The sequence below is a fragment of the Dendrobates tinctorius genome, unplaced genomic scaffold, assembly GCF_039654945.1.
Source record: "Dendrobates tinctorius isolate UK_male_01 unplaced genomic scaffold, ASM3965494v1 ptg000022l, whole genome shotgun sequence".
In the NCBI taxonomy this organism is placed as follows: domain Eukaryota; kingdom Metazoa; phylum Chordata; class Amphibia; order Anura; family Dendrobatidae; genus Dendrobates; species Dendrobates tinctorius.
The window spans coordinates 41100321-41116237 of NW_027361690.1; the positions used below are offsets into that span (position 1 = coordinate 41100321).

The 15917-nt window shown below is 42.7% G+C and overlaps 1 protein-coding gene across 2 annotated transcripts in view; it reads left to right on the forward strand.

Annotated features, from left to right (window-relative positions):
• Positions 1 to 15917, forward strand: part of FES (FES proto-oncogene, tyrosine kinase) — a 222580-nt gene that overhangs the window by 167390 nt on the left and 39273 nt on the right. For both annotated transcript variants that reach the window (XM_073568625.1, XM_073568626.1), the window contains exons 11-12: positions 551 to 760; positions 2226 to 2348. In XM_073568625.1, coding sequence (XP_073424726.1) covers positions 551 to 760; positions 2226 to 2348 — 333 coding nt within the window. The remainder of the gene's footprint in view (positions 1 to 550; positions 761 to 2225; positions 2349 to 15917) is intronic.

A 15917-nucleotide genomic window follows, 5' to 3' on the forward strand; every position in this document is an offset into this window, starting at 1 on the left:
TTCACATACATGGAACATTATATTATGTGTTTTACTCTTTTTTTTATCATGTATTTTTTGCATTTTATGTCCATCTTATGACCAGTACCTCTGACATTAAAGAGGATCTGTCAGCAGGTTTTGTATGTTAACTGAGGACAGCATGAGGTAGGGGTTAAAACACTGAATTTAATGATGTGTCACTTATCAAGCTATATGCTGTTTTTTACTTACGATGAAGGTTTTATCACTAGGACATTATCATTGCTGTGACTAACGTGAAAACTGTCCGCTCCTATGATAAGCAGCTCACTGTCAATAGACAATTACCATACATACAGACCCTGGTGTGGGCGTGGTTAGCTTTCTCAGCTCTGCTGCATTTCTAACAACTGCACCCAGTAAATTAAGAGATATATCCTTGGATTCAGGGTTTCTTTTCATAGAATATGCTGCTCTCAGATGAAGTAGCAAAAACCTGTTGACAGATTCCCTTTCAATCTAAATTGTATTAGTGGTTGAATAAGGTTGGCAATGATCATAATGTTTTTGCGTCATTTATTTTGCACAGCTACCACCTCTTTTACCATTGGTTCCAGAAGTCCAGAAGCCGCTTAGTCAACAGAACTGGTACCATGGTGCGATTCCACGAACTGAGGTTCAAGGATTGTTAATAAACAATGGTGATTTTCTTGTTCGTGAAAGCCAAGGGAAACAAGAGTATGTGCTGTCTGTGCTCTGGGATGGCCAGCCGAGGCATTTCATCATTCAGTGTATAGATGTAAGTTTCCAGGGTTACACAACATAAGACATGGTGACATTTCCTTATTCCTTTGATTTCACAAGAATTTTTTGACCCTTTTAGTGTTTTATGTGACATTTACAGTGATGGAAGTAGCCCTCTTCGTACTTAGTGTTACTAGTGTACCTTAGTCCAAGTCTCCTTAGGCACCAGCAGACGTGTCCACCATTAACCTTTCTTGAATTGTGTTAATTTATACAAGTTAATACAATCTCTCCATTCAGTAAAAATTATTTATGTATTTTTTTTAATATGGCAGCCTTGATTGACAAATGGTAAACAGATGGCATTCTGTAGAGGCACCCACCACCGCCATCTAGTTAAAAAAAAAAAGTATGCATCAAACTATGCCAACTGAAGTCCTGTGATACATCTCAAAATATTAAATGTTTAAAGAAAAGTCAAAAATCCGGGTAGCTTCAGACAAATGTTCAGAATAATTTATCATGCGTGTGTAGACGAGGAAGCCCCTACCACTAATTTTCAGTTGTCTCTGAGCTAGTGGCTGGAGACTAGCTGCTCGATGTCTCCAATACATCGTATAAGGTCTCCTACTCTCCAGTCTCTATGTAGCACAAAGACAGAAGCATCAGCATGGAATACATCATACAGAAGTACTGAGCAGTAGAACAGTGATTCCTGTACTGGGGTGAGATTAAACACTTACTAAAAAGCAGCTCAGGGTCTCTGCTTCTTTCTCTCTTTGTTTTTGCTCCTCCCTTTTCGTCAGCCTTATAACATAATCCCTTTGGTTTCTGAGTAAATTCTGAGTTAAGGAGGCAGGGAAAGCTGATCAGTGGCTCATAAAAGGAGAAAGGAGCATTTTTGTAATATATCGAACAAAATTTGTTGTATTTGCATGTACTATTGATTGTTACAAAGTTTGGTTAAATGGCAATGACCATTAAAAAGGTTATATAGATTACAAAAAGATGGCTGCTTAGTTCTAGAAAATAAAACGCAACTGTCAACTGGTTAGGTTTGTTCAGGATTAAAAATAAAATAGCGTCATACCAGTCCATGAACTGCGGGTGTTTTTTGCAGCTAAAATGAATGGGGGTTAAACTGCAATACCATAATCTATGGAAAAGTGCGGCACTGTTTTTGGAAGAAAGTAGACTTATTTATTTTTATTTTTTTTTAATCCTCAACAACCCCTTTAAGGAAGTACACATCTATATGGAGGAGAAAAGGGCATTTGCCAAAATTATGGCCCTCAATATGGACACAATATTGCTAGATGTGATAAGAACTGACTAGGTATAGTAGCACCTTACCATAGAGAACTTTTTGGCTTATACTGTATATCATAGAGAAATGAACACACAAATTCTACTTTTTTTAACTCTTTCATATTTGTGTATCTATTTTATATTGCTCGTATAACTTGTTGATATAATATTAAATCAAGTATTGGCTTTTCTTTTTAATTTGCAATTAAAAGAATCTCTACAGACTGGAAGGAGAAGCATTTCCTACTATCCCTTTGCTAGTTGACAATTTCCTCAAGACTAGACAAGTGGTCACAAAGAAGAGTGGTGTTATATTATGTAAAGCCATTGTGAAGGTAATGTGAAAAAATATTAATAGAATATCTGCTTAATTGGATATACACATGGAAATATAAGCTTTATGTGGTATGTTGTAAAGTTAGCATGAATGTCAAAGTTTTGGAAATACGGGCCACACCTTATCCAAAATTTTCACGTTTGATAAACTAATATGAACATAAAAGGTGCAACACGTGGAAGAATCAGAGTCAGTTCTTACCTTAAGTGTAAGTATAGTTACACAGCAAACCTACGCTAGGGCAAATTATATATGTTATGTACTGTGGGTGTATGAGTCAGATGCTCAAATTATCACTTTAGACACATATACGGTATCTGCAGGACATCACAAGAAAAATGACCATTCGGATTGAGCACAATAATAATAATCTTTATTTTTATATAGCGCTAACATATTCCGCAGCGCTTTACAGTTTGCACACATTTTCATCACTGTCCCCGATGGGGCTCACAATCTAAATTCCCTATAAGTATTGTCTTTGGAGTGTGGGAGGAAACCCCCGCAAACACGGGGAGAACATACGAACTCCTTGCAGATGTTGTCCTTGGTGGGATTCGAACCACTGAGCCACCGTGCTGCCCTAACACAAAAACCAATCAGAAAAAGCTGAACTGTTTAGTCATAGATACACACCTAATTATCAAGTAATAAAAAACCTTTATTGAATGCCGTAATTTTCGGACTATAAGATGCACCTTTTCCACAAAAAATTTGGGTGAAAAATTGGAGTGTGTCTTATAATCCGAATGTAGCTTGCCGGGGGTTGGGGGAACAGCGGCACAAGTCAGGCAATACTGCAGGCCCTGGGCTGGGAGGAGGGGGTGTTCGGAGGTGCAATACTGGGAGTCCCAGGCTGGTAGGAGGGGGTGTTCTGGCGGGGACATTTTGTGAAGCGCAGAGCCCCTGTATTTCCATGGTTTCAATGCGGTGGATTCCGGAGGCAGCGCATGGGCAGATTGAGATCCTGCCATTTTCCCGGAGTTCACCGCATTGAAACCATGGAAGCTTCTGGCTTTCTCAAAATGTCAGCAGAACCCTCGCACCGCTGAGTACTGCAGTGCACAATCGATCACCCTCTTCTACCAGCTTGGGATGGGACTCACAGCATCATCGCACCTCCGAACACCTCCTGTGACCCCGCTCCACCACCGCCGCTGCCCCCCCCACACCAGTAATTTGGACTGTAAGATGGACCCCCATTTGACACGTTCAATTTTTTTTTTCCCTATTTTTCTCCTGAAAATATGGGGCACGTCTTATGGTCTGGTGCGTATTATAGTCCGAAAACTGCGATACATGTTTGGAATAGGTAGCCCTGCATAAAAATATACCAAATATAATTGTATACATAAAAATAGAGTAAAATCAAGTAAAAAGAGATATAGTTGGACCAAAGAGGGAGGGAAAATGATAAATAAGTATGCCAAGCTGTGCAATTCTATATGTAGAACTAAATTATTATGGTATAAATATTAGTTGCTCTAAACATGTAAAAAAAAATAGTGCAGTATAAGTAGATCAGGCTGCTGGTTATAAAAAGTATATCACGGCCAATGTGTATTTTAAGAGGATTAATATGTATATACTATAATAATTATAACAGCATGTAAAAATATTTCTAAAGACACTTATACGTGTATCCACATCTATAAATGGTCATATGACACAGTCACTGATTATAACAATGAGACCGTGTGCCAGCAAAAACACTAAATGTAAGGAGCAAAGCACATATAGAGCAGTATAGATCAAGAGGCATAATACCTGTATGGTCCAGACTGTGAGTGTGGTGCCTACCCCGACGCACGTTTCGGTATGAAGCTTCGTCAGCGGGAGACCATTTAGGCTATGTACCCACATTGCAGAGATGCTGCGGAAATTTCCGCAGCATTTCCGCAACTCCCGCCACGGGAAAACGCATGCGTTTTTCACGTGATTTTCGTGTGCGGAATTCAAGCGCATTCCAAGCGATTTGAAGCATCGCTTGGAATGTGATTGACAGGTTAGTCACACTTGTCAAACATAGTGTTTGACTAGTGTGACCAACTTTTTACTATTGAGGCTGCCTATGCAGAAAGATTGAAACCCGGCTAATGGACACCAAGCCATAAGTGATTACATGAATGTAATGTCCAGCTCAATGAAAAGGGAGTCCACACCCTTATTTTTACATAGTACAAAAAACTTAAACAAAAACCTAAAGAGATCAACTGGAAGTTGGTATGCATGCAGCGTGTAGGCACATGTACACACTGGCCACTTTTTTTTTACCTCCCTTTTCTAGCCTAGTGCATGAAAATTAGTGGTATTGACCCCTATACTTCTTTCTGTATACCAACAGGGAAGTTTTAATTAGAAGGAAATATGTTTTCCTTTTTTCTGATATCTAAACCTTGGGTGTGTTTTATTGTCATCTTATAGTCCAAAAAATACAGGACTTACGAATAAAAAAATATAGCAGTATTCCTATCACTTTTTAGTATGCATTCCATTTTCTTGTACACTAAGTGTGCTCAGAAAATCATTGCAACAGGTGTTTTTTAATGTTCGATGTTTACGATATCTTTACTCCGGTTTAAGGGGCCTTTACACATAGCGATATCGCTAGCGAAATTGCTAAAGCGTCACCGATTTTGTGACGCAGCAGCGATATCGCTACCGATATCGCTATGTGTGATACTTACCTCCGACCTGCTCCCCCGCTGTCTGTCGCTGATCGCGCAGCTCCATTTCTTGTCGGGCGCTTCCTGCTGGCGCCGACGAGCGACGCGTGGACGCGGGCGGGAGGACGTCATGGTCGCCGCCTCTGAAAGGTAAGTAACTGCGTCGCTACATCGCTGGTGAGATCTGCCTGTGTGGCAGCTCACTAGCGACCATTTAGCAATGCACCGGCGATCCTGACCGGGTCGTATCATTGTCGGGGTCACTGGTGCATCGCTAAATGTAAAGGGGCCTTAGTCTCGAGCTATTGCTCAGTTTTCCACAGTATTTATTAAAGCAGGGTATCATGGAAGCTGCTGTGTTTCTTTATTTCTTTTTTCTCACTGACTCGGTATGTTAGATTCACTTATTCCATTTTACTGACAGCTGTTAGAGCCTTTAACAAATGGCCTTACAGCACAGAAATGTCTCATTCTGCTTTAATATGGGTGAGATCACCTTCTTCTTACAACTGGGTTTCACATCAGCAGGCTGGATATGTCACAAAAATTTATTGGTAGCAAAGGGAAATCTTGAAGTGATTTAAAGACATGCAGACGTGATTAAATGTGAACTATATTTTACACAAGGGTGAGACAAATTAGCTTTAGTGCACTGGATTTATTACAGACATATATTTATTCATGGCTCGGATTAATACCTTAGAATGATTTTGTACATTTCAGTAACAAAAAATAATCTTTTAACATTAGACTTAAGTGACATAGAAGAAATGTTATTGAAGTGTTATATACAGATATCTAGGACTCTTATACAATTGTGTCTCATTGTCAAGCAAAGAACTTACCTTCTAATTATGTTTTTGTATATTGTTTTAGTTTACCCTGGTTGCTCCAGTGAAAGGTGAAAAGCATATGTATGACATGGGCCAACTTACCCCCGGGCTAACACAAGCAACTGTGGACCCCTGTACAAAAACATGTAGTCTATGTGGGCGCGCTGCGTATTTGTTTGCAGAAATTTCTGCATCTCTTGGCAGAAAAACACAGCGGAAAATACGCACTTTTTATACGTTTTTGGTGCGTTTTTGCACGCGTTTTTTCCTGTGCATTCAATGGGTCAAAACCGCAAAAAGAATCAACATGCTGCAGAAAAAACGCACTTCAAGTACGGACTGAAGTTTACGGATCATGTGCACAGCATTTCAGGACTGTCATTGAATTACCTTTCATAAGTATTCAATTGCGTTTTTGGACCATTTACGAGCGTAAAAAAACGTATCAAATACGCAACATGCGCACATAGCTTAGGCTCACTTTGACCAGCATGCCCACAACAAATTCTCACATTATGAGTTCTTATGCCAGGGTCACATTGCGTTCAGGCAGTCCGTTAGACGGACTGCGTTACACCGCGATATAACTTGGTGTAACGCAGTCTGTTAATGCTGCCATTAACCCCCATTGTCGGGCGCATCGCCAACGCATGCCATATTTGTCATGCGCTCGCAATGTGCCGTCATTCAGTGACAGAGCCTGGGATGCGGGCTTCAGCGTCTGAGGGTCCGTCACTGCTAGCACAGATGAATCATCTGCGCTAGCGGTATAGCATAATGCAATCGCATTATGCCATAGCGTTAACGCAGTCTGTCAACGCTATCCGGTAAAACATCCAATAGCACTTGACCGTGTTATTCGTTCATGTGAGCGCACCCTTAAGCGAAATCTGTATAAACAGCTTGATAATTTTAATAACTCTTTTGTAATGGTTAAAATCTCAATGGGAAGCCATGCTTATAAACGTTAAAAAAAAAAGAAACCATAGTTACCCTCAGAATTCACTTTCCTCAGCACTCAACACATGGTTTCTGTGGCTGAGAGGACTGTGCAGAGAATTACTGTCCTTCATCAGTTATTTTGGTCACTGTTGGTCAAAATGTCATCTCTTCCTGCTTTTCAAAGACCATGGATGCATCAGTGTTGTAGCAGGTGGCGAATTCCCTAGTTGAAAGTACGCCTTCTTTTTTGTTTTAAAAGTATTTCTTCCCACTGTTTTTAAATAACAGCGAAAATAAACCTTTTATTCAGACCTGAGTGGACTGGGATAGCCAGAGTCAGTACTTGGCGAGAACTGCGGTGACATCATAATATATGGGGGCTGTGGAGATCATCATACATTGTAGTGGGGATGCTGGGACATGTAAGGTACATCATACTGTATTTGGGGAACTGTTGAGACATACTCTGTGGGGGCATTGTACTGTCAGTAAAACTTGTAGGATGGTTCTCCTACTGCGTGGAGAGCTGTGGGGACCATATTTCTGTGTGTAGGCCATTATACTGTGTACTGTCTGTAGGCTAACATACGGTGTGTGGGGGGCCTTTGGTGGCCATCATGCTTTTGGGCCATCATACTGTATTGAGAAGCTGTGTGTCAGTAGATTGAAGCATCATATTGTGTGAGCAAATGAAGTACAGAAAATCCTAGTAAGATCGGTTTCCCCATAAAAGTCAATGTCCATAATTCCAAATGCTGCTATAATGTACAGGTGGGTCAAAATTATACTAATATATAAAGTTATGTGCAAATGTGGAACTTCTCTCTGAATTAAATGTTCTTGCAGATGTTAATACTCAGTGGGGGTTTTTTTTTTTACATCATATCCGTCACATATTGATCAGTAGTCTGCTCTTCTTCCACTGGAGCCGTTTTATACTTGTTTGTGCTCTAGAAAATAAGTTGAATACAAGGCGGTGATCGACAATAGTGACAATCCACAATCTGCTGAACCAGAATAGAAGCGCAAGATTTATTTCTACTTACAAAATGGCATAGATAAGAGTACATATCATAAGATCTCAGGAGCCCAGCAAGAGATCTCAGCAGCCCGACTTGAGTTTCATGTTTTGTCTTCTTTCCAGGCATGGCAAACAAATGACATCTATCATTTATACTCACCAGCCTTTCAGTGGCTGGTATTATTTAAAACCGCATTTAAAAAATTCATACACAGGCGTTATTTCAAGTCTTAATCTAGATTGTATAGCCAAGAAAAGATTATTTTTGATTTTAAGTAGACTTGACAAAATGATCAAAAAATAAAAAATCTAAAATGAAATATCATTTTCTAATTGAATATTAGTTTATATTTCATTTTATATTTTTTTTATAATTTTGATCATTTTTGCAATAGCCTATTAAAATATAGGCTTCTTATGGACTCAGTCCAGATTGACTTGACATATTGTCTGTGCTAGGATTCTCTTTTTTGTGCTGTTTAAATAATGTGGTCGGGGTTGCTTAATATAAGTGAAATGCGTGAGGCCGGTCATGTCTAATCAATATGTGTCATGATCCATGCTGGATCATGACAGATAAAAGCACTATTAAACTTTTTTTTGTTGCACTGTGGTGGTTTCAGTTCTAGTTTTGCTCCTGGTGGCCGTTAGGGTCATTGCACTTGATGTTTTCTTTGCTTTGCCTTTTGCCCCCGTGGTCACTGGGGTTATAGCAGTTTTTGGCCCCTGATCATTTGACCATTCCCTTTTCCTATATAGGGTCACATGGTCTATGAGCAGGTGTTGGTGATGGCGTCTTTTTGGGATTCCAAGCACGGTGAAGGGAGCAGCTGGCTGAGGTGTGAAGCCACTGCAGAAACCTGGTGACGTTAGCAGCTGGCTTGAAGGTTGGAGCCACTGCTGAAACTGGTGTTGAACTCTGGCTGTCCGGTGTCCGCAGCAGAGTGAGATGGTGAAGGTGGCAGCTGGCTCTGAGGTTAATCCGGTGATGCACTCTGCTGCCTGGTGCTGCAGCAGAGCAAGATAAGTCTTTTTGGTGTTTCCCCTGTTTGTATTTTTCCCTGGTGTGTATTAGTACAGCGGTGGGGCCAGTGCCTGCACCACCCAGCTCCCTAGCAAGGGATAGACGTAGGGTGTGCTAGGGTGACAGGTATCCTGATCAGCGCCTGGTGCGGAACCGGCCTAGGGATCGTTAGGAGTGGAGGGACACTGACTCAGGGGAGTGTTATGAAATGAGTCACCGTAGGAGGCAAAAGCAGAAATACAAGCTAAGTCCAGAAAACCAGAGAAGTTGGCAACTATCAGATTGCAGACCCCTGAACCTATCCACACAACTAGCAGTAGCCGTGGGGGGTTCCTACGATGCCCTAGACCCCTCGATCACAGCCGGAGAAATACATAGGCCTAAAGAAAGAAAGGGGAAATCTAAACTGCCCCAGAGCAGACCCCAAAGCAATAGGCAGCCCCCAACATATAATGATGGTGAAGCAAGATGAAAATACTAACACAGACCGAAAGATAGACTGAGCAAAGACGGGGCCCCAAAACTACCTAGATAGGAAAGGACAGGAAGGCTGCTGTCTGCAATCTTCCAAAACCCTATCAAAGACATAAGCCAACCAGCTGATATGAAAAAGGCCCTGAAGCAGCTAGAAAAATATTCAGGATTGAGAGTCCTCAGTAGTTGATACCTTTTAATGGCTAACTGAAAAGATGGTAACACATTGCAAGCTTTCGAGACTACTCAGGTCTCTTCATCAGGCTAGACTAATACAAAATCTGAAGTCACATATTTGTGACTTCAGATTTTTGTGATATTGTGATATTGTGTGTTTTGTGATATTTGTGTAAATATGTGACTTCAGATTTTGTATTAGTCTAGCCTGATGAAGAGACCTGAGTAGTCTCGAAAGCTTGCAATGTGTTACCATCTTTTCAGTTAGCCATTAAAAGGTATCAACTACTGAGGACTCTCAATCCTGAATATTTTTCTATCCACTGGCTAACACGGTACAAAGATATACATCTTTCCTGTATCAAACTGAAGCAGCTAGGCTTCAAAAACTGAATCAGCACTCAGGTATTTTCAGAAGACAGAGCTAAATGAATTCAGCACACCCCAGCAGGGAATGGCAGAAATCCAGAAAAACAAAGCAAAAACAAAGTCAAAACACAAAAGCAAAAGGCAGAGCAGCAAACTTAGCTTTGGAGGAGCAGGAATTCAGACTGGTCTCCAAGGATCCCACAGAGAAATCACCCGCAGGGCAGAAGGGCGTCGGCAGCCTTATATCCAGTCCGTAACTCCACTCAGCCAGTCATCATAATCAGCCTCAGGTGTTTGACAATCAGGCTCACTACCTTTCTTCACCAGAAGAGGGAGTTCCTCGGGCCTCAGTAATGAAGGGGAAAATGAACTCACAACAGTACCTCCCCCTTGAGGAGGGGTCACCGAACCCTCAACTACGCCACCAGGGCGATCAGGGTGAGCCCGATGAAAGGCACGCACCAATCGTTTGGCATGAATATCAGAGGCAGAGACCCAGGAATTATCCTCCTGACCATAACCCTTCCACTTAACCAAATACTGGAGTCTCCGTCTAGCCAGACGGGAATCCAGTACTTTCTCTACCTCATACTCCATGTTACCTTCAACCAATACAGGGTCTGGAGGTGCCACCCCCGGAACAACAGGTTCAACAAACCTCTTCAACAAAGATTTATGGAACACATTATGGATTTTAAATGTGACAGGAAGAGCCAAACGAAAAGAGACCGGATTAATAATCTCCACAATCTTGTAAGGTCCAATAAATCTAGGCTTAAACTTAGGAGAAGTCACCTTCATAGCAATATTTTTTGATGATAACCACACCATATCACCAACCTTAAACTGGGGACCAATGGTCCTATGTCGGTTGGAAAACCGCTGGGCCTTCTCCTGGGAGAGAGACAACTTATCCACCACTTGGTCCCAGATCTGGTGCATTCTCTCCACCACAGTGTCAACACCTGGGCAGGCAGAGGGCTCCACCTGCCCTGAAGAAAATCGAGGATGAAACCCAAAGTTACAAAAAAAAGGTGACATCAAAGTGGCAGAACTAGCTCTATTATTCAAAGCAAATTCGGCCAAGGGCAAAAATGAAACCCAATCATCCTGATCAGCAGAAATAAAACATCTCAAATATGACTCCAAGGTTTGGTTTGTTCTCTCTGTCTGCCCATTGGTCTGAGGGTGAAAAGCAGAGGAGAAGGACAACTGAATTCCCAGCCTGGAACAGAAAGTTCTCCAAAATCTAGACACAAACTGGACTCCTCTGTCAGATACAATGGTCTCAGGAATCCCGTGCAAACGAACCACCTGTTGTAAAAACAGGGGCACCAACTCAGAGGAAGACGGCAACTTAGGGAGTGGTACAAGATGAACCATCTTAGAGAACCTATCACAAATCACCCAAATAACAGTCATCCTCTGAGAGACAGGCATATCAGAGATGAAATCCATTGAAATATGGGTCCATGGCCTCTTGGGGACAGGCAAAGACATCAACAACCCACTAGAGCGAGAACACGATTTAGACCGGGAGCACGTCCCACAGGACTGCACAAAATTCCTGACATCACAAGACAAGGAGGGCCACCAAAAAAAACGACTCACCAGATCTCTAGTACCAAAAATACCTGGATGACCAGCCAAAGCAGAGCAATGAACTTCAGACATCACTCTCTTCTTCCACTGGTCAGGAACATACAACTTTCCACTGGGACAACGCTCAGGTTTGTCCTCCTGGAACTCTTCCAGAGCACGTCTCAAATCGGGCGAGATGGCAGAAAGAACTACCCCTTCGCCTAAGATGGTAGCAGGCTTGGTCACCACAGGAGAATCAGCAAGGAAGCTCCTAGAGAGGGCGTCTGCCTTGACATTCTTTGTTCCAGGAAGAAAAGAAACCACAAAATCAAAACGTGTAAAAAAACAAGGCCCACCTAGCCTGTCTAGGGTTCAAGCGCTTAGCCGACTCTAGGTAAATCAAATTCTTGTGGTCAGTGAGGACCACGACTTGATGCTTAGCTCCCTCCAACCAATGTCTCCACTCCTCAAATGCCCATTTCATGGCCAACAGTTCCCTATTCCCCACATTATAGTTACGTTCAGATGGAGAGAACTTTCGGGAAAAGAAAGCACAGGGATTCATTTTAGATGTTACAGGATCCTTTTGGGACAAAACAGCTCCTGCACCAATCTCAGAAGCATCCACCTCTACCTGGAATGGAAGTGAGACATCAGGTTGCCGCAAAACCGGGGCGGAGGTGAATCTTCGCTTCAGCTCCTGAAAGGAAGAAACAGCCTCCGGAGACCAATTTAACACATCAGCACCCTTTTTAGTCAAATCAGTCAATGGCTTGGCAATACTAGAAAATTTTGCTATAAATTTCCGATAAAAATTAGCAAAACCCAAAAACTTCTGGAGGGCCTTCAAAGAAGTGGGCTGAACCCAATCGTGAATGGCCTGTACCTTGGCCGGGTCCATTTCAATAGTTGACGGGGACAAAATAAATCCCAAAAAAGAAATCCTCTGTACTCCAAAAAGGCATTTTGATCCCTTGACATACAGGGAATTCTCCCTCAAGATCCGGAACACAGTCCGAATATGTTCCACATGAGAATCCCAATCCTTGGAGAAGATCAAAATATCATCCAGATAGATAATCAAAAATTTATCGACAAAATCTCGGAAAATATCGTTCATGAAGCACTGGAAGACAGAAGGGGCATTAGTGAGCCCAAAAGGCATCACCAGGTACTCAAAATGTCCCTCCGGAGTATTAAACGCCGTCTTCCATTCATCCCCATGCTTAATGCGAATAAGTTTATACGCCCCCCTGAGGTCAAGCTTGGTAAACCAGCAAGCACCTTTAACTCTGGAGAATAGATCAGAAATCAGGGGTAACGGATACTGATATTTAACAGTAATTTTGTTGAGGGCACGATAATCAATACAAGGTCTTAATGATCCATCCTTTTTGGCTACAAAAAAAAAAAAACGGCACCTAAGGGTGACGAGGATGGTCTAATATGACCCTTCTCCAACGCCTCCTTAATATAGGATCGCATAGCCTCGTGCTCGGGTACAGATAAATTGAAGAGCCGACCCTTGGGAAATTTACACTCTGGGCTCAGTTCAATTGCACAGTCATAACTCCTATGAGGAGGCAGAGACGCAGACTCATTCTCACTAAATACATCATAAAAGTCCGCCAAATAATCAGGAACATCATGCGACTGAGGAGAGGTGGAAAACACCGGAGCCTCACTAAAGGCACACCGACAACCCCAACTCACCACAGACACAGATTTCCAATCCAAAACTGGATTATGAATCTGTAACCAGGGAAACCCCAGAACAATGGTATCATGCAGATTATGCAACACCAAAAATCTGCAATTTTCTTGATGGTCTGGGGCGACCCGCATTACCACCTGGGTCCAAAACTGGGGTTTATTTTTAGCCAAAGGAGTAGCATCAATTCCCCTCAAAGGGATAGGCGTCTGCAGAGGTGTCATCGGAAATCCACAACGTTTAGCAAAATCCAAGTCCATTAGGTTTAGGGCTGCTCCCGAATCCACAAAAGCCTTGGCGGAAAATGTGGACAGGGAGCAGATCAGAGTAATAGCCAGAAGAAACTTAGGTTGAACACCCCCAACAGAAAACGTGTGTGCAAAGCGTTTCTCTCGTTTGGGACAGACAGAAATAATATGCGAGGCATCTCCACAGAAAAAGCACAATTTATTACGCCTTCTGAACTCCTGACGCTGCTCTCTGGAAAAAACTCTATCACATTGCATAGGTTCAGACATTTGTTCAACAGGTGGCAACACCTCTCATGCTGCTTTGCGTTCGCGCAAACGCCGATCAACCTGAATGGCTAATGACATAGAATCGTCAAGACCAGAGGGAACCGGAAATCCCACCATAGTATCTTTTACGGCTTCTGACAACCGCTTCCGAAAGAGAGCAGCCAAGGCATTATCATTCCAGGTAGTAAGTACTGCCCACTTTCGGAATTTTTGACAGTACAATTCTGCAGAATCACGACCCTGGCTCAATGCCAGCAGGGTCTTTTCAGCCTGATCAATGGCATTAGGTTCGTCATACAACAACCCCAAAGCTTGAAAGAATGCGTTCACATTAGTCAGAATAGGATCATCTGGTTTCAAAGAAAACGCCCAATCCTGGGGATCGCCACGCAGCAAAGAGATGACAATTTTAACCTGCTGCGCGGAGCTCCCTGACGAGTTAGGCTTCAAGGCAAAAAATAATTTACAATTATTTTTGAAATTCAAAAATTTAGACCGATCCCCAAAAAATACATCAGGTGTAGGAATCTTTGGTTCAGCAGCATGTGAATGAGCAAGGTAGGCGGAAATTCCCCGCACTTCCGCAGCGAGCTGCTCCACACGATCAGACAATTGCTTTATTTCCATTGAGAGAAAAAAAAATTCCCCCTACGGCCTCAGAGATATAGAGGAAAAAATATACACACTTTTTTTTTTTTTTTTACAATTCTTTCCTGCTATTGAGTACCCTAGAATCTGCGGTGAGGCGGGTGATTCTGTTATGATTGAGTCCCCGTAGGAGGCAAAAACAGAAATACTAGATAAGTCCAGAAAACCAGAGAAGTTGGCAACTATCAGATTGCAGACCCCTGAACCTATCAACACAACTAGCAGTAGCCGTGGGGGGTTCCTACGATGCCCTAGACCCCTCGATCACAGCCGGAGAAATACATAGGCCTAAAGAAAGAAAGGGGAAATCTAAACTTCCCCAGAGCAGACCCCAAAGCAATAGGCAGCCCCCAACATATAATGATGAAAATACTAACACAGACAGAAAGATAGACTGAGCAAAGACGGGGCCCCAAAACTACCTAGATAGGAAAGGACAGGAAGGCTGCTGTCTGCAATCTTCCAAAACCCTATCAAAGACATAAGCCAACCAGCTGATATGAAAAAGGCCCTGAAGCAGCTAGGCTTCAAAAACTGAATTAGCACTCGGGTATTTTCAGAAGACAGAGCTAAATGAATTCAGCACACCCCAGCAGGGAATGGCAGAAATCCAGAAAAACAAAGCAAAAACAAAGTCAAAACACAAAAGCAAAAGGCAGAGCAGCAAACTTAGCTTTGAAGGAGCAGGAATTCAGACTGGTCTCCAAGGATCCCACAGAGAAATCACCCGCAGGGCAGAAGGGCGTCGGCAGCCTTATATCCAGTCCGTAACTCCACTCAGCCAGTCATCATAATCAGCCTCAGGTGTTTGACAATCAGGCTCACTACCTTTCTTCACCAGAAGAGGGAGTTCCTCGGGCCTCAGTAATGAAGGGGAAAATGAACTCACAACAGGGGAGTGCAGGAGGTCTCCACGTCCCCGTTCCCTATCGCAGGGCCCACAGTTGTAACTGTTGCCCCTTTCCCCGTGTCTTGCTTTTTCAGTTACCGGCCTGCGGGTCGTGTCGCACAGGACAGTTACACGTGCCTTGTCTTGTTTCAGTTACCGACCTGCGGGTCGTGTCACACAGGACGGGTCCACATGACAATATGTGCATGGAAGAATGCAAATCGCGTACCTGCGGTCATGACCACCCGCGTGATGGGAGGATTCACAAGTCTGCAGAGTGACTGCAGACTTGTAGCCTAAGGCAAGACAACCCTTTTACCATCCTTAGTAGACTAAGACATTTATAAAATGACTCCCCCTGCAGCGACTAACCTATCTATATTAAAGGTTGTGGGACTCCTAACCCTTTCTCCTCCACTTTAGGCTACAGAGTGTTTAAACAGGCAGTCTAGCTTATGAAGTCCTTCAACTGGATAATAGAATGAGAAATTTGACACTTGCCTTAGTGAAACCTCCACCAGGGGGAGCTGGTGAGGGAAGAAAGGTTACACACTACAGTTAGCAACACTGAGCTACCGCACAGGTAATGAGAGAGAATGGTCAGACGAACCGAGTTAGAAACTATCAGGAGCAGAAGTACCAGAAGCAGCAGCACTACACGTAGTCAAAATACCAAGCCGAGGGTCAGAAAGCCAAAAAATGAGCACAGGGTCC